Raw genomic sequence first — 23,790 nt, forward strand, 5'->3', positions numbered from 1 at the left:
ACTGATTATAGGACAAAAGTGGTCTATTCCTTGGCTCTCTGATGTGAGTATAGCATTATTTCTTTAAATAGTTGATTACATCCCAGTCAAAATTAGCATGTTAGAATGTACATAAATCTCTAATAAATATTTATTCTTACACTGAGACAAAGAAACTACCTGTAGAGCAAATGTCTAAGGCGAGACTTAAGCCTCAAGTAGGATAGCTGGAATCTGCCTTTAAAGTTAGCCACCAAGCATACCTATAGACTAATCATGTTAGTTCACTGATCTTATCAGTTAGTTCTCTGACTTGAAACTAGGCTGGTAGATTGAACTTCACCACACTATTGAAAAGATAACAAAGGAATGTGGTACCTGCCATGTGACTCAGCATGAGTCACTCAGGACACCTATTGTCCACTAAAGGTAACCAAGAAGCCTTAATCAAAAATATGCAATAGTATTTTAGAGCTATTCAAGAAGAGGAGATACTTGAAAAAATATCAAAATTCAGCAAGTGGTTTAGTTTCATCTCAAAACTTCGCCTCAGCAAAAATAGCCCTGAGCTAATTATCTGCAACAGGAACTGTCAGTCTTTTTTTTTCTGTCAGCAAGTCTACATATATTTGATTCAGCTCAATTAAGGATCTATGGTTTATAAAACTTCCAAACTCTTGAATTTTCTTCTTCTTAGTCAACCTCCTTAGAGCTAAGATGAAAGAATGTACAGCATAAGTAACAATATTCTGTAATGGCCTGCTGAAGCAGCTTCTCCAACTGGAATACTGAAGTTTTAAAAACAACAACTAGACGCTCAAGAAGGATATACCTCATCTATAAAGTCTTTACCGAAAAAAAAAAAAAAAAGGAAACTGAATCTAACTAAGCAAGCTCCTAGATCTAGCTATCAGATAGTAGGAAATACAGAGGACAAAGAAACATGCTAAATAATACAATAGGGCTGCTGTTAAGAAAACCCAGACTCCCAGGAACTCTATAGGACAGACAATCTGGTTACTTCAACAGAAATACACAAGGTTTAAACAAAGGGATTGAGTGAGAATCTATAGATTAAAGACACTTAGGAGACATATCATAAACCGTAAAGTAAATAAACAAAACTACTGGAGAAAAACACTTTATGAACTAGAAAGAAAAGGAAACTACCCAATAAAATAAAGCTCGTATATGAAAAGCCCACAATCAACATCATACTCAATGGTAAATGTCTGAAAGTCTTTCCTCTAAGATCAGGAACAAGACGACAAGTCTGCTTTTTGCCACTTCTATGTAACAACACATAGAAGTTCTAGCCAGAAGTATTAGGCAAGAATAACAAATAAAAGGCGTCAAAGTTGTAAAAGAAGAAGTAAAATGATATCTGTTTACAATGACATAATTTTGTATGTAGAAAGCCCCAAAGACCAACCACAAACACACATACACAGTCCATTAGAATTAATGAATACATTCAGCATAGTTGCAGGATGAAAAAACAACACACAAAAATCAGTTGTGTTTCTATACACCAGCAACGACTAAGCCAGGAAAGAAATTAAGAAAATGATTCCATTTACAATAGCAGAAATGAAAGGAATCAAATACTTAGGAATAAACTAAGGAGGGAAAACACTTGTACACTGAAAATTTTTTAAAAATTATTGCTAAAAACATTAAAGAAGATACAAATAAACGGAAAGACATCCCATGTTCATGGATGAAAGATGTAATGTTAAGATGTCAATACTATCCAAAGTGATTTACAGATCTAATGCAATCCCTATCAAATCCCCAATAGTATTTTTTTTGCAGAAACAGAAAATCCATTTTGAAATTTATATGAAATCTCAAAGGACCTTGAAGATCCAAAACAATTTTTAAAAATAACAAACTTGGAAGTGTTACACTTGCCAATTTCAAAACTTATTACAAAGACACAGTAATCAAAACAATGTGGTTCTGGCAAAAATACAGATGTACAGACCAATGGAATATAGAGAGACCAGAAATAAACCCTCATATGTATGATCAGATGATTTTCAATAAGGGTGCCAAGACCATTCAATGAGGAAATGATAGTCTTTTCAACAAACGATGCTGGGGAAACTGGATATCCACATGCAAAAATTCAAGGTAAATCCTTACCTTATACCATATGCAAAAATTAACTCAAAATAGATCAAAAACCTAAATGAAAGACCTAAAATATAAAATTTTATGGGAAAAGCTTCATGACATTGGATTTCTCAATTGGATTGACACCAAAAGCAAAGGCAATAACCAAAAAAATAAATTCAAAACATCAAAATGAAAAATTTATATAATCAAAGGAAACAACAGTGAAAAGGCAGCCTACAGAATGGGAGAAAATAATTGAAAATCATATATTTAATAAGGGGTCAATATACAGAATATGTAAAGACTTCCTATGACTCGATAATAAAAAAAAATCCTGATTTAAAAAACGGGAAAAGGATCATCTCTAAAGAAGTTATACAAATGGTCAAAAAGCACATGAAATATGCTCATCATCATTATTCATGACGGAAATGTGAACCCAAACCACTCTGAGTTATTATCTCACAGCCATTAGAATGGCTACTATCAGAAAACAAAAAACAGAAAATAATAAATGTTGATGAGGATGTGGAGAAATTGGAATCCCTGTGCACAGCTGGTGGGAACATAAAATGCTAGAGTGCTAAGATAAACAGTACAGCAGTTTCTCAAAAAATTAAGTATGTAATTACTATATGATCCTGCAATTCCCCTTCTGGTTATATACCCCAAAAATACTAAAAGCAGGGAAGACATTTTGCATACTCATATTCATAGCAGCATTATTTAAAACAGTCATAGGTGGAAGCAACTGAAGTGTCCATTGATAGATATATAAATAAAATGTGGCATATACATACAATGGAATATTAATTAATCTTAAAAAGGGAGGAAATTCTTACTTGTTATAACATGGATGAACCTTGAGGACCTTGTGCTGAGTGAAATCAGCCAGTCACAAAAAGTAAAGTACTATATGATTCCACTTATATGAGGGTACCTCCAATACACAGAGACAGAAAGAAGAATAGATGTTGCCAGGAATTGGGGGGAGGGGAGAATGGGGAGTTGTTTAATGGGTTTAGACTTTCAATTTTGAGAGAAAAAAAAATTTTGGAGATTGGTTTCACAACAATGTGAATGTACTTAAAACTACTGAACTGTATACTTAAAATGGTTAAGAAGGTAAAGTTTTTTATGTGTATATCACAATTAAAAATAAAAATTGGCCAGGCACGGTGGCTCACGCCTATAATTCCAATATTTTGGGAGGCCAAGGTGGGTGGATCACCTGAGGTCAGGAGTTCGAGACCAGCCTGACCAACGTGGTGAAACTCCATCTCTACTAAAAATACAAAATTAGCTGGGCATGGTGGCGCATGCCTCTAATCCCAGCTACTTGGGAGGCTGAGGCAGGAGAATCGCCTGAACCTGGGAGATGGAGGTTGCAATGAGCTGAGATCACACCATTGCACTCCAGCCTGGGCAACAAGAGCTAAACTCCATCTCAAAAAAATAAAATAAAATAAACAATAATTTTAAATACAACTGTTGGTTAAACATTTAATGATATTACAAAATTATTTTTAATTTCACTACATGGCTAAGGTGCTGAATACCATTTATTATTTCTACTCTAAACAATTCTTTTAGTGATTTCCTAAATACATACTCAACTCTATACAAATGAAATAATGTGATATCTGGGATTTGTTTTGAAAAATCATTCTTGGAAAGAACCAGGAAACAGAGGGATATGATAAAGATACAGATAAAACAAGATTGGCTAGGACTTAATATTTGTTAAAGCTGGAGTGGTTACCTTGGGTTTCGTTATACATACTATTCTATCTACTTTTCTATGTTTGCAAATTTCTATAATGAAAAGTTAAAAAAATATAAAAATATTCACTAATACAAGATTGGCTGTTTTTGGTAGTGAAACTATGGATTAAAAATATTTATCCTGAAAATTTAAAACACATGCAAGCCATACTTTTAAAATGCCAAAAACATTTTAAAGGCCATAATGCAAAAGCCTGCCAAAGTTCCTCAGCATATCACCTTTTATTGAAAAGAAGGTGAGAGGGCCTACTTGGGTAATCTGTACCCAGATATAAGTGGGTATTTGGAATACACACAAGAATGTATGTCAGATGATGCCTGGCCTCTATTCACTCTATTCATTTTTACCATATGGGATGTTCTTTTCTAGGAACCCAGAGGAACTCCTCCATTTTTGAAACCACAAGATCATCTCATACATTTAAGAATAGCGGTGTTGAATTGCAATGTTGATCAGCTGCAAAGGAGAAATCCCAGTGTAATTTAAGAAGAGCAGTAACCCTAGAAACATTTCATTTAAGGCCCCTGGCATTTATTTTTTGGTTGTATGGCTCCTGTGGATCCTGATTTTTTTTTTTTTTTTCTGATTCACAATGCTAGTGTTACCATCTGACATCCTATTACTGGCTATTTCTTACTAGTTAAATGATGTAGCTACTAGGGAATGGCTGTCATGAATAATACAGAGAGACTTGTTGCTTTCTTAGCACTGTTATATCTTTAGAGATTCTGCAGTTTTATCCTTAGTGGATTTAGAGTGGCATTAGTCTAGAATAGTTTTACCCTAATGACAGACTATTGTTGAAGATTCATTCATCCCCTACCAACAGCCTCCTCTATTAATTTATAAGCTCCCTGAAGGCAGAAATTTTGGCTAGGCACCTACTACATTACTGTGTATGTATTCTATAAATCATAAAAGAATGACTTTCTGAATGACTCATTAATGTCAGGCCAGGAAACAAATGGTGTCTCAGGCAGGAGAGGGGTGTGCAGCCAGGCATGTGTTCTGGGTACTGGAGTCCATGTAACCCTGGAGGTTTTGTGTGTGCAACTTGAGAAGGGTGCCATTTGGTGGTACAATTTTCTGAATTACTTCATGGATGTTTTTAATGATCATTTACCCACAGCGAAACTCATCTCTGCTAGAAGGCTAAGGTTCTGAGTACCACCTGATACTTCTCACAAATTCTTTTGATGGAGTCTTACACTTTGGGTAGTCTGAACATGGAGACCACATGGTATTAGCAGTGGATCTTACCCACTACAGAAACCATCAGGAATTTTTCTAGGTTGCCAGGAAGGAGGGACAGGGAGTACATTCTCACATGCCATTTTGCTTTATTCTAGTGACCAGGTTAAAATTTATGCTGCTCATTTTATTTTGTTGCCCATTTATGTGGAGAACTATTATAGTCACATTTGCACTGCTAATTCTAGTGTTTGTACATGGTATTTGATCTTAACTATCTTGGAAATAAGCACTGTGAAAACTGTTTTGAAGGGGATATGTATTTATCCTCAATTCTTTTGACCTCTTCAGAAAGTTAAATGTTTTATGATGTAGTCATGTTCGTGAGGCAGTTTACAAACATTGAGGAAGGCAGAAGAGGTAAAATCTAATTTGACCAACTGGATAGCTGAAGCCAATTGTGTCACAAAGTTTCTTAGTGACCACATTCAGAGTGTTTGAGAAAAGGACTGGAATGTGGAGTTCATAGTGCATTTTAAAGAAAAATGTAAAGGAGTCAGGCACTATTTTACTGATAGTATTGTATAAGCACACATTATTTTTCCTATAAATTCAGCAGCTTTCTCCCTATAACAACAACAACAAAAAAACCCTGAACTCTGTCTATGGCCAACCAAGCCAGAGTCTTATCACGTTCTTTTGGTACCACTGAGGACTTTCTACAATCAAGCTTCCTTCTCCTGCACAGCAGACTAGAGATGTCCGCCCACCACAGTTCATGTCACATTATTACACAGATGCCAAAGAGCACCAAGAGTCACCTGTGGACACACTGGTATCTGTCCTAACTTCTCTTGCTGTCATTTACCAATTCAGTGAGTTCTCATTTCTGGAGCTCTCTACTGGCCCTGCACCATTTAAGCACAGTATTCTGGCAAAATGCATGAAAGAAACACATAAGACTCATGAAAGTCCCACAATTCAGCCTGCTGGAGAAAGGTATAGAGTTATTCATTGAACTAAAACGATCGGAAAGAGGCAAGAAAAATGAACACTTCTCACTTCCTGGCTTCAAATGTCAATGTAGTCTATTTTTAGTGGCAAACACCAACCCCTCACAGAACGATCCTCTTGACCCATTATTATTTACTTTCAGTTCACAGAGTTCACGGTCTTTTGAGACTCAAAACACAAAGTTGAAGGAAAACCTGTTGTTTATCTCTTTTGGGGCTTTTAGGATGGATCCAGAATATATTTCTGAGTATAAAAACAAAATATCTCTTCTCCTTTCTCTAGGAACATTAAAGGTAACCATTTTCTAACCGTGACAGTATCTCTCCCTTTTACATAACTATGTTTAAAAGATACTTTCCAGGCCGGGCGCGGTGGCTCACGCCTGTAATCCCAGCACTTTGGGAGGCCGAGGCGGGCGGATCACAAGGTCAGGAGATCGAGACCACGGTGAAACCCCGTCTCTACTAAAAATACAAAAAATTAGCCGGGCGCGGTGGCGGGCGCCTATAGTCCCAGCTACTCAGGAGGCTGAGGCAGGAGAATGGCGTAAACCCAGGAGGCGGAGCTTGCAGTGAGCCGAAATCGCGCCACTGCACTCCAGCCTGGGCGACAGAGCGAGACTCCGTCTCAAAACAAAACAAAACAAAACAAAACAAAACAAAACAAAAAAAGATACTTCCCAAGATTTTCGTTGTTCATTTAATAATGCCACAAGTGACAAATATTACATTAGATCTTATGTTGTCTAACAAGTCACTTTAGTTTTATTATAAGAACCACTAAAAATAGCATCAAATATTAATGAGGAAGCAGATTCTCTTTATTGCTAGATATACCAGTAAAGCACCAAAAGAAAAATTGCTCCTATTTTTAATGTAGCTCTAGTTTTTATTTATGCACCCTTGCACATTTAGCTCTATTTTCTTGGGCCATGCTATTTTTCTAAATTGAAAAGCAAAAATTTAACAGTAAAACAAAGCAAGCAAGCACATAATATAAATTGTCTAATTTAAATGCTTTAAGTCAACATTTAAGAACTATTTTAATGGCTAAGTCATTGTTCCAATTTTAAGTAGCTTCAGCGTTCTGACTTGGCCTCTACAAAGTACTTACGGTGTTCTTACTAAAAATAAAAAGGAAAGGGAATTATTTTGCCTTTTAATTATTGTCCTATTATTTTCAATTTATCAGTACATTAAATACATGATGTATGTCTTTTGTATCTGTCCCCTCTGAATATGTACTCACTTATATCCATGAGATCATACTCCACACAAACTCCTAGCAATTCCTATTCTACTTTGAATCACAGAGAATATATTATCTTTTTAAAAAGTGCTATTTAAATAATTAATCTTGAGCTAGGAGCTCCCAGAAGACAGTGCAACTATTTCAGAAAGCATGACTAGTTCCTCAGGATATGCTACCTACATTTTGAATTTCTGGAATAAAAGAAAATAAGGTTCCTAATGTCTCTCTGTACGAATCCTACATGGGCAGCTAAGCCTCCCTGGCAAGCAATTACTGGGAGTTGTGGGGGCCCAGTGAGGTGTGTTGCTAACAATGTGAGCAGGTTTATGAGATTTGTTGGTCCATGTGAAAATCTTGTTAAGTATGCTCAAATCAAGGACAACTCTTTGGGCAGTATAAATCAAATGAAAGAAAAATACCCATTCAGGGCACCTTAAACAATTCCTTACTTAGAATGCTAATATTACAGCCACAAACAGGACCTGAATGTCATTTAAAAATTCTCCCCACCCAAGATCTTTTGTTTTTGGGGGAAAATAAGCTGAAAAACAGGACTGGGCACTCTGAATACATGAGTGGTTTAGTTTTAAGACCCCATGCTGGCTGCTCACCGGGAAAGGATTAAGGTTAAGCTTTGCAAATTAGCCTCCTATCTTGAAAGGAAAAACTATGCTGAAACATTGTTTTTTTAAAAAATAAAACAACAACAACACATAAACACATAACCAAAAGTGTTATCCAAATGAGCTATACAACTTATGAGACCCAAAGGTTCCATTATTGTGTTTTCTCCTGTCTAACGGGAACAATACCATCAATAAAATACTAACTTTTTTCAAGGTTTAAGGCCCTATTACTGGGCTGCTTAGATATGAAATATCAGATTTTGGGAGTTGGATGTGATTCTCTTGCCAATTAAGAAATAATATGGATTACCAAGAGAGATGGTATACACGTAAAAAATAAATCATGGTTAAACTACTGCCTGAATGATCTGGAAAAAAAACCCCAAAATCCTCAAACTTGTGGTGGGGCTAATCAGGTCATTTTCACTGATTAGATACGTGACACTTGATTGTGTTAATTTTCTCCTTACTTGAGAGACTCCCTTTCAACACCATGAAAATGATACTCAAGTATAGAATAAGAGAAAGAACTTCACCATTCCAAAGATTAATTTTGACTGTGGAGAAAACCCAATGAATCTCAAACATGTGCCAACTGACAAGAAGTGGTACAAAGAGGGAGGAAGAAGAATAAAGTCAGGATGGACCTGGCCAAATTGGCTTCAATACCAAGGGACCCATGTGGTGCCAAGGGAAAGGCTAAACAGCTAAATCCAGTTGAAAAACCTATCAGGAATTCATTTGTAACCACTCTCCTACCTCCCTCCTTTCTACAGAGTGTTCTGGCCACTTTTTGGGCCTTTATTATTTTATACCAGAGGACTGCACAATAATTTTCCTTGCTATTAAATCAGTCTTCCAAATGCACACTTCCAGCATGTCCCTCCATTGCCATCATATCCTTCCACCACGTCCCTAATTCATGGCATTCCCACGCCCACAGAACGAAATCCTGGCACTCAATGTTCTCTCGAAGCCTGGACCAATTAGAAGACTGGTGTTGCCAGTTGATGCGTATACCTTTTGGACAAATAATTTTTCTGAGCTACGCTTTTCTTATTGGCAAAAAGAAGGAGCTCATTGGATAATAAGTGTGAGAGAGCAGTGTAAACCACAAAAGTTGAATAAAGGTGCAGTCTTTTTATTACTAATTCAACACATTTTCTGCTACTCTTCTTCTCCAAGTCTAATCCCCTAAGTATACTTTATCACTATTTACCCTTTTTGCTTATGATTTCTGCCACTTGGAATTCTCTGTTTCCCACTCCCTCTTTGCTACCTGGAACAACAAAGTCTGCACGATTTCCTGCTTCCTCCTCTAAACCTCCAAAGTAAGCGATAAATGATAGCTCTTGTTCATGAAGTACTTATGAGCATTTTTCTAGGTGGTTCACGTTGTTCCCCTAACGCCCTGTAATTGCTCCCATTTTATAGGGTGCTTTTTCCCAGGTCACAGAGCAAGGGAAGTCCAAAGTTGGAGTTTGGCAGGCCAGTGCAGTGGTTAAGGAGCTGTGGTGATTCCTATTCATTCACTGCATTCACTTTTATATTCATGAACAAGAACAATAAGGCTGTGTTCAATTAAACAGCAAGAATGTACATTTCAGCTGTATATTACTGGTAGCGAGGCAGAAGGGGCTGGCTGTTAAAGGAAAAAAGAGAAACCTTCAAGATATGGCCAAAGAAGAGAGATGAAGATGCCTGTTTAGCTGGCATTCGAAAAAATGTGCTTCTGTTTGTTTTGAGAGTTTAGATTCTATGTCACGCTACAGAATCCAGAGGTTTTATATATGGACACATACATTATTTCATCCTTTTTATCTAACTTGGCATTGATATGCAAGGAAGGAAATAAAATCAGGGCTCTGTCCTTTGGGATTAGATTGGCCATCATCACTCCAGAGCCACCACTCACATAGCCTTGGGCTTGGCTCTGTCAGTGTGGCTAGAGCTGCAAGGCGGGTTGAAAGCATGCTTTGGGTTTCACTCATTGGTCAAATAGTTGAGAACTGGTCTGTGAGTGCTAACTGCTCACCAAAACCCATTCTCTGTTTCTTTCTGGGCACACAGAGGCTGCATTGCCCAGCCTCCCCTGCACTGGGTCATGTGACTGAGGTCAATGGCACAGGCAGAGGTGTGTGCCTGTCTCAGCTTAGCTTACAAAGCCTCCCATTCACACTGCCCCTGCCTTTCCCCCCTCCCTCCACCCGGGAATGAATGCTAATGATCCCAGAAGCTTCAAAAGCCGCATGATGAAAATGGCACTACTATTATTTGTACCCAAACCATGCCCAAACCAAGCACCCTGGAATATCCCCACTCTTAAACAAGAGACAGATTTCTATTGTGTTTATGCCATTATATTTTAGACCTGTTTGTAACAGCTATTTCACCTACCCTAATGAATTCACGTGAGGGTCTGTGTTTCCTTGGGGCCCCAGGTGCATATATGCACTGCCTGCATTGAGTTCACAGTCTACTCACAGTGTTGCTGTCATTGAATTGTCCTGGAAGGCAGGAGGAAAATGAACAAAAGCAAAGCTCAGAGCATCACACAGAGCAGGGGCAGGCAGACAGCCTTTCTCTGTAAAGGGACAGGGAGTATTTCCGGCTTTGCAGGCCATATCATCTCTGACACACATTCTTCCTTGTGTTTTTATTGTTTTTAATTACACTTTAAAAACTTAAACAACATTCTTAAAGGCCTGACAGAAGCAGACTATAAACCAGATTTGACCTATGGGGTATCATCTGTCAATTCTCAGTCTAGAGTTTTTGAAACCAAAAGAAAAATATTTCATAAGACACGAACGGTATATAAAATTCAAATTTGGGAGCATTAAATCAAGTTTCATTGGAACGCAGCCACATTTATTCATTTAGATACTGTCTATGGTTGCTTTTGCACTACTAAGGCAGAACTGTGTAGTTACGGCAAGCATATGGCCCACGAAGCCTAAAATATTTACTCTCTGTTGCTTTACAAAAAATGTTTGCCAACCCTTGGTCTGGAGGTTCCAAAAGGGAGATTATCCTGGTTAAGTAACCAGATCTTCGGCAACTCAGTGAGGACACTGGTGTCTGGCTGCTTTGGTGCCATGCTAAGAGTTTAGCTTCTGCATCAACCACCATGGAAGAATATCCTCCACCAAAAGAGCTTAGAGTTCAGTGTTGTCCGCTAAAGCAGAGTAGGAACAACAGTCTTTACTGGTGAACTGGACTGTTCTGATGAAATGGGCAATATAAACTGCTTTCAGTTTTTCTTTCCTCAAGGTACTGAATGATCACAGAAACACACCCACAAGGGATGTTGTTTATCTAAACTCACTATGACAAGTGAGATCCTCTTAGAAACCTAGTAAGTTATAAAACAAATACTCAAGAGAACAACTACAAGTTCATTAGGTGACACATGCTTTTCTAACTATCAGTTGTTGCCATTAATACAACTCTGTGCGTGAACTTTTACATTTATGAGCAATTTAATTTTTTTTTTTTTTTTTGAGACAGGATCTTACTCTGTCACCCAGGATGGAATGCAGTAGTGCAATCAGAGTTCACTGCAGCCTTGACCTCCCAGGCTAAAGCGATCCTCCTACCTCAGCCCTCCTAAGTAGCTGGGACTACAGGCACATGCCACCACACCCAGCTAATTTTTGTAATTTTTTTGTAGAGATGGACTCTCGCCAGGTTGTCCAGGCTTGTCTTGAACTCTTGAGCTCAAGTGATCTACCCACCTCAGCCTTCCAAAGTGCTGGGATTACACACGTAAACCACCATGCCGGGCCAAATTCACGATACAATTTAATTTTTAAAACAATTCCACAAGTCAAGTAGCTGGCTTTATGGATAAGAAAATTGAGGCTCAGTAAGAATCAATAATTTGCCTAAGGTCAAAGAGGTGAAAAGTCAGAGCTCGGATTTGAGTCTAGATCTACTTGAATTCAAATCTGATCCTCTTTCTATCACACTGTTAGGCATAGCGTATACTTGTAATTCATAAATTTGAGGACACTGCCACCATTTTATTCACTGGCCACTACGCAGGAGGCTTTTTTTTTTTGACAGTGCAGTTTCACCTACATTCAAATATAACTGGTATTTATTGCATTTTTTTTTTTATGCTAGACATGCTGCTGAGTAATTTTTACATTGGGTCTCTAACCTCTCCCAAGTTTCAATTTTCTCATCTATAAAATAGGCTTAATAATAGCACCTTCGGAGCATTAATGTTGAATTAAATGAATGCCGGGCATATAGAATGTTCTTAATAGGGCCTATGATTAAACATGTTAAGCTTTACACTATCTAAGTGTTCATGTTTTGGTTTTTGTTGAAAATGAAAAGTGAATGTACATATTTTTAAGGTCCATTCTAGCCCAAATCACTATGAGACACAGGCGTTAAAGAATAATAAAACGATAGTGTTGAAACAATCAAGCCATTGGGTGTAGATATCTTGGGTAATCCTCCCACAGGAGGGGGATCATACCTGAGGCATCAGCACAATTTTGATTTGAAATATAAGTTTTGGGTATATACTTTGATAACAATAATTCAATTACATTGTTTCTTATAAGGAGACCATTCAATGAAAAATAACCCAAGACTAGTTTTCTTCAATGAAATTCTAGAATTCGTTATTAGTTTTAAAGCAACTTTAAAAAATGCATTAAACAAAAACAGCTAGGACAGATACTATTTAAAACATCCTAATTTACATAGCACTCACAGGCTCTTCAATTTCCTGACATGTTATTTGTTTTCCTCAGCCATGGCTGTGCTATATCCAGCACCCTTTCTTTGTCCCTATCACCTTTGTTATAAAACAAGACTTTCTTATAACACCCAACATGCCTTCTTCCCACAGCTAGGATTACATGGAAGGTGGGACATTCTCAAACATTTTTTTTGTACACATTGCTGTAACATGCCCTAATTTTGCATTATATCAACCAGATCCTGTGTCCTCTTACTGAATGGCCTACTCATTGAGTTGCCTAAGCTACTGTGACTAAGCTACTTCTCAAGTATCTGGTTCCCTAAGAAACAGAACAGCGATCACATTGTCAGGCATTCATTCTTTATATACGTGTAGAGTAAGGCTCAGCCACATGCTCCCCTTGACAATGCCCAGGAACACCACCAAATCTGTGCTCCTAAGAAGAATTCTTGTCACTGAACTCCCTTAAGACTTTTCTCCTCAGTGCCCTGGGGGAAACAAAAGGAATTCAAGACATTCTGATCAGTTTGGTTATTATTACTGTTTGGAAGAATCCTTGTTGAACCACATTTTTACAAAGCTTGATGATCAGATTTGAGAGCCAATTCTTCTCAACTCTAATGATTTCTAATGAGGACAGCATTAAGTAGACTTCCTTGCATGCTTCCAGCTATAATTCAACATCCTAAACCATACATCTTCAAAAGTCACCCGGCCAGGAAAAGACACCTCCAGGCAATGAGACAACAGGCTGACCACAAGTGTTCAGTACAAGGAAGGTGCTCAAAAAATGTTTAGGAAGAAATCAAGCTCAGAGACTCCGGGGAGCCTCTAACCCTAATCTATGCAATGTTGACTGTGAATCTGCCATTTCCTGTACTGACTAGTCCCCCAAGTGCCCTGGGCTCACCTTCCAGTGGTTTTCTTGCCTGGTCCAAGCAGTTCTCTATAATAAGCATCTCAAACTTGTCCAACACTGAACTTTCCCTTTTCCCTCCAAATTGAATTCTTTACTATTTCAACAAATATACTATTTCAACAAATATATGACTATTTTCTCAGTTGCCCAGGACAAAAATGCGGGAATCATCTTTCACTTCTCTGTCTTGTTTACTACCCACCAGTCCAATCAATCCAAATCATTTTCAAATCCAGTTCTCTACCTGCAATGCAATCCAGAGTCCAATAAATTCTTTCCCTCTCTACTGCTGGTGCATCAGATCACTGCTATCACCTCCTATCTGGACTCCCATTTCTCTTCTCTTACCATTAATTCTTAACACTTAGCTAAAGCAATCTAAAAATGTAAATCATATGGTACATCTAGTTCTAGATCCTTGAGGAATCGCCATACTGTTTTCCATAATGGTTGAACTAGATGTACCATATGACCCAGCCATCCCATTACTGGGTATATACCCAAAGGATTATAAATTATGCTGCTATAAAGACACATGCACACGTATGTTTATTGCAGCACTATTCACAATAGCAAAGACTTGGAATCAACCCAAATGTCCATCAGTGACAGATTGGATTAAGAAAATGTGGCACATATACACCATGGAATACTATGCAGCCATAAAAAAGGATGAGTTTGTGTCCTTTGTAGGGACATGGATGCAGCTGGAAACCATCATTCTTAGCAAACTATCACAAGAACAGAAAACCAAACACTGCATGTTCTCACTCATAGGTGGGAACTGAACAATGAGATCACTTGGACTCGGGAAGGGGAACATCACACACAGGGGCCTATCATGGGGAGGGGGGAGGGGGGAGGGATTGCATTGGGAGTTATACCTGATGTAAATGACGAGTTGATGGGTGCAGCACACCACCATGGCACAAGTATACATATGTAACAAACCTGCACGTTATGCACATGTACCCTACAACTTAAAGTATAATAATAATAAATAAATTAAAAAAAAATGTAAATCTAATCTTCTCATCTCCTCCATTGTGGTCCCCCGATGACTTCCCACAGCATTAGCCCTGTTGACCCTGTGAGGCTGGGAGGCCCTTTGGAACCTGCCTTCATCCCTGACCACATCTCATTGACTCTCCATCTCCACCACTAAGCGTGGTCCCACCGGCCTCTGTCCATCAAACAGCAAAGCCTTTCTTGCCTCTGCACTTCCTATTTCTTCTGCTTAGAACATCCTTTCTCCTGATGACTGCACAGTAACTTCAGGCCATTCAGAATTCAGACCCAAAGTCACACGCAGGAAGACCTTCCTCAGAAACCTGGCTTTCTGAAGTTCTTCCTCAGCCCCATAAACTTATCAATGAAGAATAAGCTTATATTTAAGAAACTCAAATAGTCTGTACTTCGGATAATATACAAATTTGGCTTTTGGAAATTATATGAGATGAACCTTTTTATCACATGACCTAGAATGGGAAAACTAAGCTAAACAAACAAACAAATTAACTACTATTTGATGAAACCTCAAAGTTCCATGACACGTTAAAAAATTAAACTCATGGTATTTGTAATACATTATTTAGAGAGTGTTTGGTCTAGACATGAATGAGAAATTGCATGAAGCCAGGTATTTCTAGGTTAAGTGTAAATTCCATGTGTAAGCCAATAATTTATGGCCAAAGACTGAGAGGTCAGTAGGTCATGGGATGCCTAACTCCTTAACTCTAAGCTGGCCTCTTTCATTGGCTAATAGAACACTCTTAGATAACTCTCTTTTGTGTCACTTTGGCCCTTAGTGAGAGCTTTTAAAGATTTGAGACTTTCTGGGTGGTTTTCAAATGCTCGTTTTCTAAGTGCCTACTCTTTTCAACACTCTTGTGTGAGTTACACGCACCAGTGTTCTCCTTAGCAGACAGTTGTAGGGGTTTTATAATGGCTCAGTTAAGGAGATCTTCAAGGTTCTGCCCACTAACTACATGTTGATATTTCAGATATTAATCTTTAGTTTTTAAGTAGTTTTTCTAGAAATAGGAACAGTGATAGTATTGACAGAAGAAATAATACAAGAAAAAGCAGAGCTAATGTTTCTTGAATTCCTACTATGTGCTAATCACGCAGTAGAGACCATTTGGCTGATTGATTCTATAGCCTTATATTTTATAATCTGCATTTTTGTTGTCTTCTCATAGAGAATTTGCCGAACAATAAGATGGGACATATTGTGTTTTACCGATATCTTATCTCGGAACAGAAAGTAAGATGGTGGGATATTATTGCTCGAGCCTATTTTTGATTAGGTGTACCTTTAAGATGATGAAAAGGAAACCTAGGCTGTGAAGCTAAATTCCCCAGACTGTATATCCATAGCAGATACTCAGTGTGTATTTGTTAAAATAAGTATTTGTTGAAAGAACAACTACGTGGTCAAATCTGTAATAACAGTATGTGCATTTTAATGGTATTAATTCTAACACTTAATTGTGATAAACTGCTGGAGTCACTGAGACATAATAAGAATTCAGTCTCTAATGCTCCAAATAACTTTAAAAAACTAAGACTTATTATTTCTTTAATGATTAAAACAAGAGAAATGAAATATTAGCAGAATAACTTGAGAAATTACCTATAGCTACTTTAAATAACATTTTTGCCTGGGAAAGACTTATGAAATCATCAATATGCCAGAAAAGAAATTCCAAACTTTTGGGATACCCAAATGTACAACATGGAAACCAAAGTTCTACTCACAGAAAGTGGTCTATAATATTATTCTTTATCTATAACACCAATATAAGTACTGTACAACTCTAAAACGGGCATATTGGTCCTACTGCCTTTCAGAGAATCAATCTTACATACCATTCAAATAAATTTAACCCAAATAGCAAAGGACATATAGAGACATTTGTAGCAGTTGCTTTGAAGATAAAATACCAAAGCTGCTAATCACTGAGGACAACAGAAAGTGAAATATTTGCTCCACTAAATGTTAGGGAATAAAAAGACAGGAAAAGTAAAAAAGAGAACAGAAAACATCTTTCTACATCACTTATGTATTTTAATGTTTCATCCTAGGATAATATTTAATCACTTTTATTCACTGGGGTCTGAATAAGCATGACTTTAATTGTACAAAGTGTATCTTATTGCCAAAGACCTAAAAATAATCTCTTCTTTGGCTCATTTATATATTTTTTACCTTACATATATATTTGACTATATAGCTTTTTTTCCATTTATATTTTAAATTTGTTACTTAAAGTTAAATTATATTCATTTGGACAATAAACAAATTAGAGGTATATTTACTCCAAAGAAATTAAAAACTGATGCCTCTTGGTACTCACCCTCCCATATCTGTTGGCGTAGGACCCAGTAAGCAAGGAGTGGAAAACAATGATTGTCTCATCCAAGTCCCAGATGAACACTCTCTACAAAGGAAGAACCAAATCAATGTGTCTTTGCCTTGGCTGAGAAAGCTGTTATTCAGTTAACTGCAACATGAAAAAGTCATCTTGAAATGGAAGATGAATGAAAAATCTGAATTTATTATTTCTAAAAAAACCACAACTGTTTCAAAGAGTATCTCCTAACTTTTCTCCAGATATAACTTCAGATGAGGTACAAGAGGATAATTACATTTATAATGTCAATATAAATATAGGAAAGAGATAATAAGCTATGTCCTTTCTAATTCTGTAATAGAATTTCAGTCTCAGCTCTGAATAAATGAAAAAAAAATGAGTTATAACTAGTCTGTTTATAACTTGAGATAGAGATGAGCAACTGATCACATATCATTTATCTTTTCGTTACCTCTGATCTCTGTTCATTGAGAAGTACTAAAATAATGAATCTTATGTTTTACTCTTAGCAAGCCAAGTATTAAAATTGCACCCAAAGACTAAAACCTTACATAATCGATTCACCTTATGTTACCTATTGAGCTGTTATCAAAGGGATGGGATATACATTGTTCTTGCCAGGTTTTTTAAGTCTTCGGGGTTTAGGTATTTAACAACATAAGCAGACACATTACTCATGCTCTTAGACATACTCTTGAGGTATTTAAAATGGGATCTGAAGGAATTCATTTCCAAAAGGTCTTTTGGGTAGCACAAAAAGCCTCCCAAGCCTGTTTTACTTCTTCCCATTCCCACTCATACCAGTACATATTCATATACATAGATTCTGCTGGAAAATTTTCATTTTTTTTTGCCAAAATAATCATGTTTTCCAACCATCAGATTTCACTCTGGCAAAAGCAGAAACTTAGTTGCAGTGGATTGAAGGCTATGAAATCTACCACCCTTTAAGTTCTTACTTAATCCCTCCTGCTTTTGAACTCCACCAAAATATGTCTCATTAGATGACTACTATTTCAGTTTAGAACATTCCAGGTTTTCCTTTCTCAATATATACAAGTGTGTCTTTCATTTCAAAGTGGATTTTATGGCTGGGTGTGGTGGCTCATGCCTGTAATCCCAGTACTTTGGGAGGCCGAGGCAGGTAGACCACGAGGTCAGGAGATCGAGACCATCCTGGCCAATATGATGAAACCCCCTGTCTACTAAAAATACAAAAATTAGCTGGGCTTGGTGGCACGTGCCTGTAGTCCCAGCTACTCGGGAGGCTGGGGCAGGAGAATAGCTTGAACTGGGAGGCAGAGGTTGCAGTGAGCTGAGATCATGCCACTGCACCCCAGCCTGGGTGACAAAGCAAGACTCCGTCTCAAAAAAAAAAAAAAGTGGATTTTATTTTGTTTGTATTTTTAATTTTTGTGAATACTTAGTAGGTATCTATAATTACGGGGTACATGAGATGTTTTGACACAGGCATGCAATGTGAAATAGGCACATCACAGAGAATAGGGTCTCTATCCCCTCAAGCACTTGTCCTTTGTGTTACAAACAATCCAGGTACACTTTTTTAGTTATTTGAAAATGTACAATTAAGTTATTATTGACTATAGTCACCCTGTTGTGCTATCAAATAGTAGGTCTTATCCACTCTATTTTTTTGTGCCTTTTAACAAGTGGATTTTACTAAGTATTTTTAGTATGACACTTAATTAAAAAGGCAATGAGACAGAGCAGCATAACAGAATTTTGTTCAAGTAGAATTGCATAATTTACTATATTTCTTTAGAGAGAAATAAAACAGATGCTTTGCCATAGAGTTCATAGGGAAGAAAAAACAAATTATTGCATAACCTATAGTTAATAAAGAAGAGAGAAAATACTACTTTATCTATTGTTAACATAAAAAAGAAAGCAGTAATAAAAGCATCTGATACCTTAGCCACTGCTGTTTACATAGCAGGTATGTAAAGCCACCAGTTAGCTATCAAGACACCTTGCTATTTACTTGGGTGTTGGCAATGACATACCTCAAGATCAGAATCTGGGGGAGGTGAAGGATTATTGTTTCTTCGGCCCCGTCCACGTGATTTCCCATCTGAACCTCGACGCAATCGATCAGAATCTGAATCTTTAATGGGTGTTGAAGGGCTGTGGATTGTGTTGTACTCTGTAGGAATATAGGAAGGACTTTCATCTTTTATTTCTATCACCATGGTGCCAAGATTAATCTTGTTTAAATTCATAAGGGGAGTTTCAATAGTAAAGCACATTTCATTCTGCTGAAATCCTACATCGTCTTTTACTTGCACTGGTAAATAATTTATAAGATATCTGATTACAAGATTTGTTTTGAAAGAAAGTGTGATAGGAGCAATTAAAATTTAATTGACGGTGAGAGGCAACAGGTTGTACAAGGTTGCCTGCATCTTCCATGTGGTTCTCTGTGATTAGAGAATGCTCTCCACGCCTTTCCCCACTTCTCTCATTTATTCCAATCACAGCACCTGGCCATACCGAGAGGCTCACACATTTGCCTCAGCTGCGGCTCTCTCAGCTACAAAAAGGCTTCTGGTGCATGCAAAGAGGTGAAAAGAAAAACCAGCTCTAGGGCAGGGAAAACTGAGTCATCAGGTAGATTTTTCTTTGAAAATTTTACGTTCTCCATTTTCTCCCTCATTTTATGTGAGAACCAGCGGGTGACAAGATAAAAGGAGGGCGGATACATGGACAATACCCATACTCCACACACTGTCCATCACCGACTCGTCCTCGGTCCTAGTCTCTTTGAACCAAACATCCAAAACCAGGCAGCATATTAAAAGTACTCATCTGGGTAACTCAGAGAAGCCATTGAAATAATTACATAGAAACCACAAAATGAAGAACAACCCCCAAAAGTCTCGAAGGAGGAGTCTGGCAGTGGATGTGGAGCTAGGGAAGATGCTTATCCTGTGTTCAGACTGAACAAAAAGCCATTTACTCGAACCAATTTAGTACTTTTTAGTCTATCCAAAACATACATCAGAATATCTCCTCTTTTCCCAAATTCCAGATGTCCAAAAAGCTGGCTCACCCCACAAACTCTTTTCCAGATTTCTGTACCAGATTTGATTTGGAATCTTTCCATCTAAGATGAGGAATGATTATTCTCACTATGATGTTGTTGAGGTTGGTCTATTTCATCAAACAGAAAACCACTGAGAACAACTGAAGGCCTGGTAGCCTTTATTAACACACTATCTGCCTCAATTCTACCAAGAAGGTCATCCACGTGTCAAACTGCATGGTCTCAGGATTACCTTCACGCTTAAGTGCTTCTCCAAAACCTTGAGTCAGAGTAGACAGGAAAAGGCTTTGACAGAATAAACTTCTGTTTGTCACAGGAGACAGCTCTATACCTCCTATTTAATCTTAAAACCTAAATAGATTCCTATTACTTATAGAAAACATGCAAGAGTCTTCTTCTGTAACAAACAAGATGGCAAACTTCCTCCTCTAAACTACTCATGTGATTCTCACACCCAGAAACCACCATGACGACTTATAAGCTTATTAATTACAGTCAGAAAGTCCAAATCGTCGCCACCCCATGGGTTAGTTTATTATTTGGGATGCATTTTTAAGCTGACTCATCTCACAGAACCATTACAATACACTGCTGGCTAGTCAGCTATCATTCTCTAAATCTATATTAATAGTCTTTTATTACAGAGGCAGATAACTAGGGCATCCTCTCCTTAAGATGTTCCAAACTGAGCCTCTCTCTTCCATGCTTTAAAGAGAATCAGCAGCTCCAAATGAGTAGAATTTTAAGCAGTCAAGTGGATTCAAAGCTGTTCTTTGAGTAAAAAGCCTTGGCCTTCCTTTTTAAAAAATATTCTGCAATGTACGTCTCCATGCAGAACCAGATATTCACCATCTGAGACAAAACACACATCAATCTCCTCAACGTATTTCGATAAAAAGCATTCATTTTACAACCGGTACAGTCACTATCTAATTCAACCTGCACTTCAAGTACTTTACTACAAAATCTCTCTTGAATTGGGAGCTCTCCGGCTTTTGGAAGTTCGTATTTGAAGAGAAGCTAAAAGACATCGAGCAATGTAAGTTAGCATGTTACACCTTTTTCCTTGACTTACTGACAGTATAATTTTGTCCTAAAAGTCATTTATCTTTCCTAGATTTTGTTAGCCTAGATTTCCTCCTATTGATGGCTCATTCCTTTATTTCTTAATGTTTACTCTATCCCTGCTTTAAAAACTCAATCTTTTAAAATATATTTCATCTTTGTTATTATTACTTTTTTTGGACACAGACCAGCTATAATGAAATGAGTTACTTTTGTAAGCCTCTTCCAAAAGAAAATAAATTCATTCCGCAAAGTATAAAGTGAAAGTTTTAAATCATGTTATCTAAAGTTTTTCCAGGTGAAGGGAAAAAAACCCTAAAAGATAGACAACCTGACACCTTTAAATATTAAAATACACCCACACTCCTACCTTGCAGGCCTCCACTCATAGAAGGAAGATGAAGATAAAAGTGACGCAAGCTATTTTTCAAAATCCCTTCCTTTTCTACGAGGTGGAATTAAATGCTTCTACTATCTTAACCAGCTTTCCAGACTCTAACTTCTCCTTCCTCCTCCTAGTGCAAAACAACTCAAATACTCAAATAATTTAATCTTCTAATCCACTGACAGCTCCTGTTTCGCTAAAATCTTCTCCAAATTGTTCAAGTTTACCCCCACTGAGATACTGGATGTGAAAATACTTTGGAGGGCATTCACTGATTTTAATAAACGTGGAGTGGATGTCACGTTCACACCATGCAGGCTCTGTACCAGGAGCATGAAATATGATGATGTAGCAAAGAGAAATGGTTCCTGCCTTCTTGCAGCTTAAAATTCAGAGGAAGGCATTGACTTGTGGACAAGAATGAGAAATTACAAAGTAATGTGGAAAAGGTCACAATACAGGAAAGGCAGAATGCTAGGAGAATACAGAGGAAGTCCACATAACTCAGATTTGCAGGCTTACAGAAGCTTCCTGAAGACAGAGGACAAATGTAGCAGTGAAGAGGGAATATGACTGTGTCAGATGCAGCGTAAGTATGTGTGAAGGTAAAGAGGGAGAGAGAGAGAGAGAGAATGACAGCGAGAGTGCGAGAGCAAGTGAGTGAACAAGAGCAAGCGCGTGCGAGAGCACATGTCATGTTTAAGAAATGAAAATAAAAATTCAATCTGACCTGAGTCTACAGAAGAACACACAGATGAGGCTAGAGTGGCAGGTAAAGAATTCAACAAGGGAGTGGGGGCTCCCACTCCACGTGGCAGGGTGCTGGAGAGAAGATGGAGAACGGGAGACCAGCCAGGAGGATAATTCAGTGACCCAGGTGAGGGATGGTGATGTAGGTGCTGGGCATAAGGAGATCTGAAGTGTCATTAGGAGGTAAAATCAACAACTAAGTGGATAAGGAAGAAAGATGTAGTAAAACATCATGCCCATGTCAGTGGTTTCACAACTGGGTGAAGATTGTAATACAAGGTACGGGACTTAGGAAGAAGGCGGCATTATAGGGAAGAATATAGGTGAGGATTCAGTCCAGCTTTGAACATGTTGAATTTGGATGGGCTGTGGGCATCCAAGTAGAGATGCCCAGTAGGCTGCTAGACTGCTCTGAAGCTCCAGAAAGAAATATGGGCTGGGTTTAGGATTGGAAACTGACACCATATGTAATTAAGGAAATGAGTGTTGTTAAAGAAATGCAGTGTGTGTACAAGGGATGGGCAGAGAAAGACGGGTGAGGTGTGAAGAGGAAAACCAAAGTCAATGTATTGCAGATGAAAAAGTATGTCAGGAAAGAGAGAGTGATCAATAACTTCAGATCACCCAAGAAACAGGTTAAATAAAGACTGAATCTGAGTACTTTAGATTTAGAGTCAAGAGGCATTTGGTCTACATGGCAATAATACAGATTCAAGAAGGCAGAAGAGTGAAAGAAAAGGGGGTAAAACCCTAAACTATTACTGATGACCCTCTAATGGCCAAATCCAATAATTATTTTTTTAGTGTTCAATCTTGTTTGACCCCTCTGCAGCTGCACTGACCACTTGCTCCTTTAAATCATGTCCATATCAGAATGTCTTGACTTCCCTTTCTCCTGCTTTACACTATCCCTCATCAGTCTCTTTGGAGGGCTTCTGCTCTGACCAAAGTGTGAATATTGGTGTTCTCTACATCCTGTTATTGGAAGTGCTGATCTGGGACAAGATACAGATTTTGCATCAGGATATTAATCAACACAATGTTTCCTTCATCTAAAAGTCTTGCTAATACTAAAAATATAGTCAGCTGAAGAAAACAGTATGTAACATGGTTGATTACTTAGTAACATGGTCGATTACATTCTGAAGCAAATCCTTTGTTATCCTGCACTAATAATAAACAGTCAGTGTACAGGCAGCCAGCTGATGGACTATCTTTTGAGCAGCAGTTCACTGGAGTTTCTTCCATGGCCCTCTTATCTCACTGCAGGCTCTTAGTGCTTGGTAATATCTGTAGGAGGAATTTAATGATGCCCTCCAAGCTGATAAATTCTAAAGCATAACCTTTTGATCTCCTGACCTGAGTATTCCGCTATTTCTAGACCTCTCTACCCAAGTATTCCGTGGATACCATAATGAAACTTGTACCAAAAGGAATCCTCCCTATTAACAAGCTGACTTAATGGTACCAGTAACTATCCACTTTTCCATTCCAGAAACTCCTTAGTGTCTCCATCAAATTAAGACTCAGTTCTGTGTT

The 23,790-nt window shown here is 37.8% G+C and overlaps 1 protein-coding gene across 12 annotated transcripts in view; it reads right to left on the reverse strand.

The window, feature by feature from the left end:
- EYA1 (EYA transcriptional coactivator and phosphatase 1) overlaps positions 1-23,790 on the reverse strand; it is a 342,170-nt gene that overhangs the window by 56,692 nt on the left and 261,688 nt on the right. For all 12 annotated transcript variants that reach the window (XM_028852737.2, XM_077942831.1, XM_077942828.1 and 9 more), the window contains 2 exons: positions 19,012-19,151; positions 16,970-17,053 (listed from right to left, as the gene is read on the reverse strand). In XM_028852737.2, the coding sequence (XP_028708570.2) occupies positions 16,970-17,053; positions 19,012-19,151 (224 nt within the window). The remainder of the gene's footprint in view (positions 1-16,969; positions 17,054-19,011; positions 19,152-23,790) is intronic.

This window comes from Macaca mulatta, chromosome 8 (genome assembly GCF_049350105.2).
Source record: "Macaca mulatta isolate MMU2019108-1 chromosome 8, T2T-MMU8v2.0, whole genome shotgun sequence".
NCBI classification, from domain to species: domain Eukaryota; kingdom Metazoa; phylum Chordata; class Mammalia; order Primates; family Cercopithecidae; genus Macaca; species Macaca mulatta.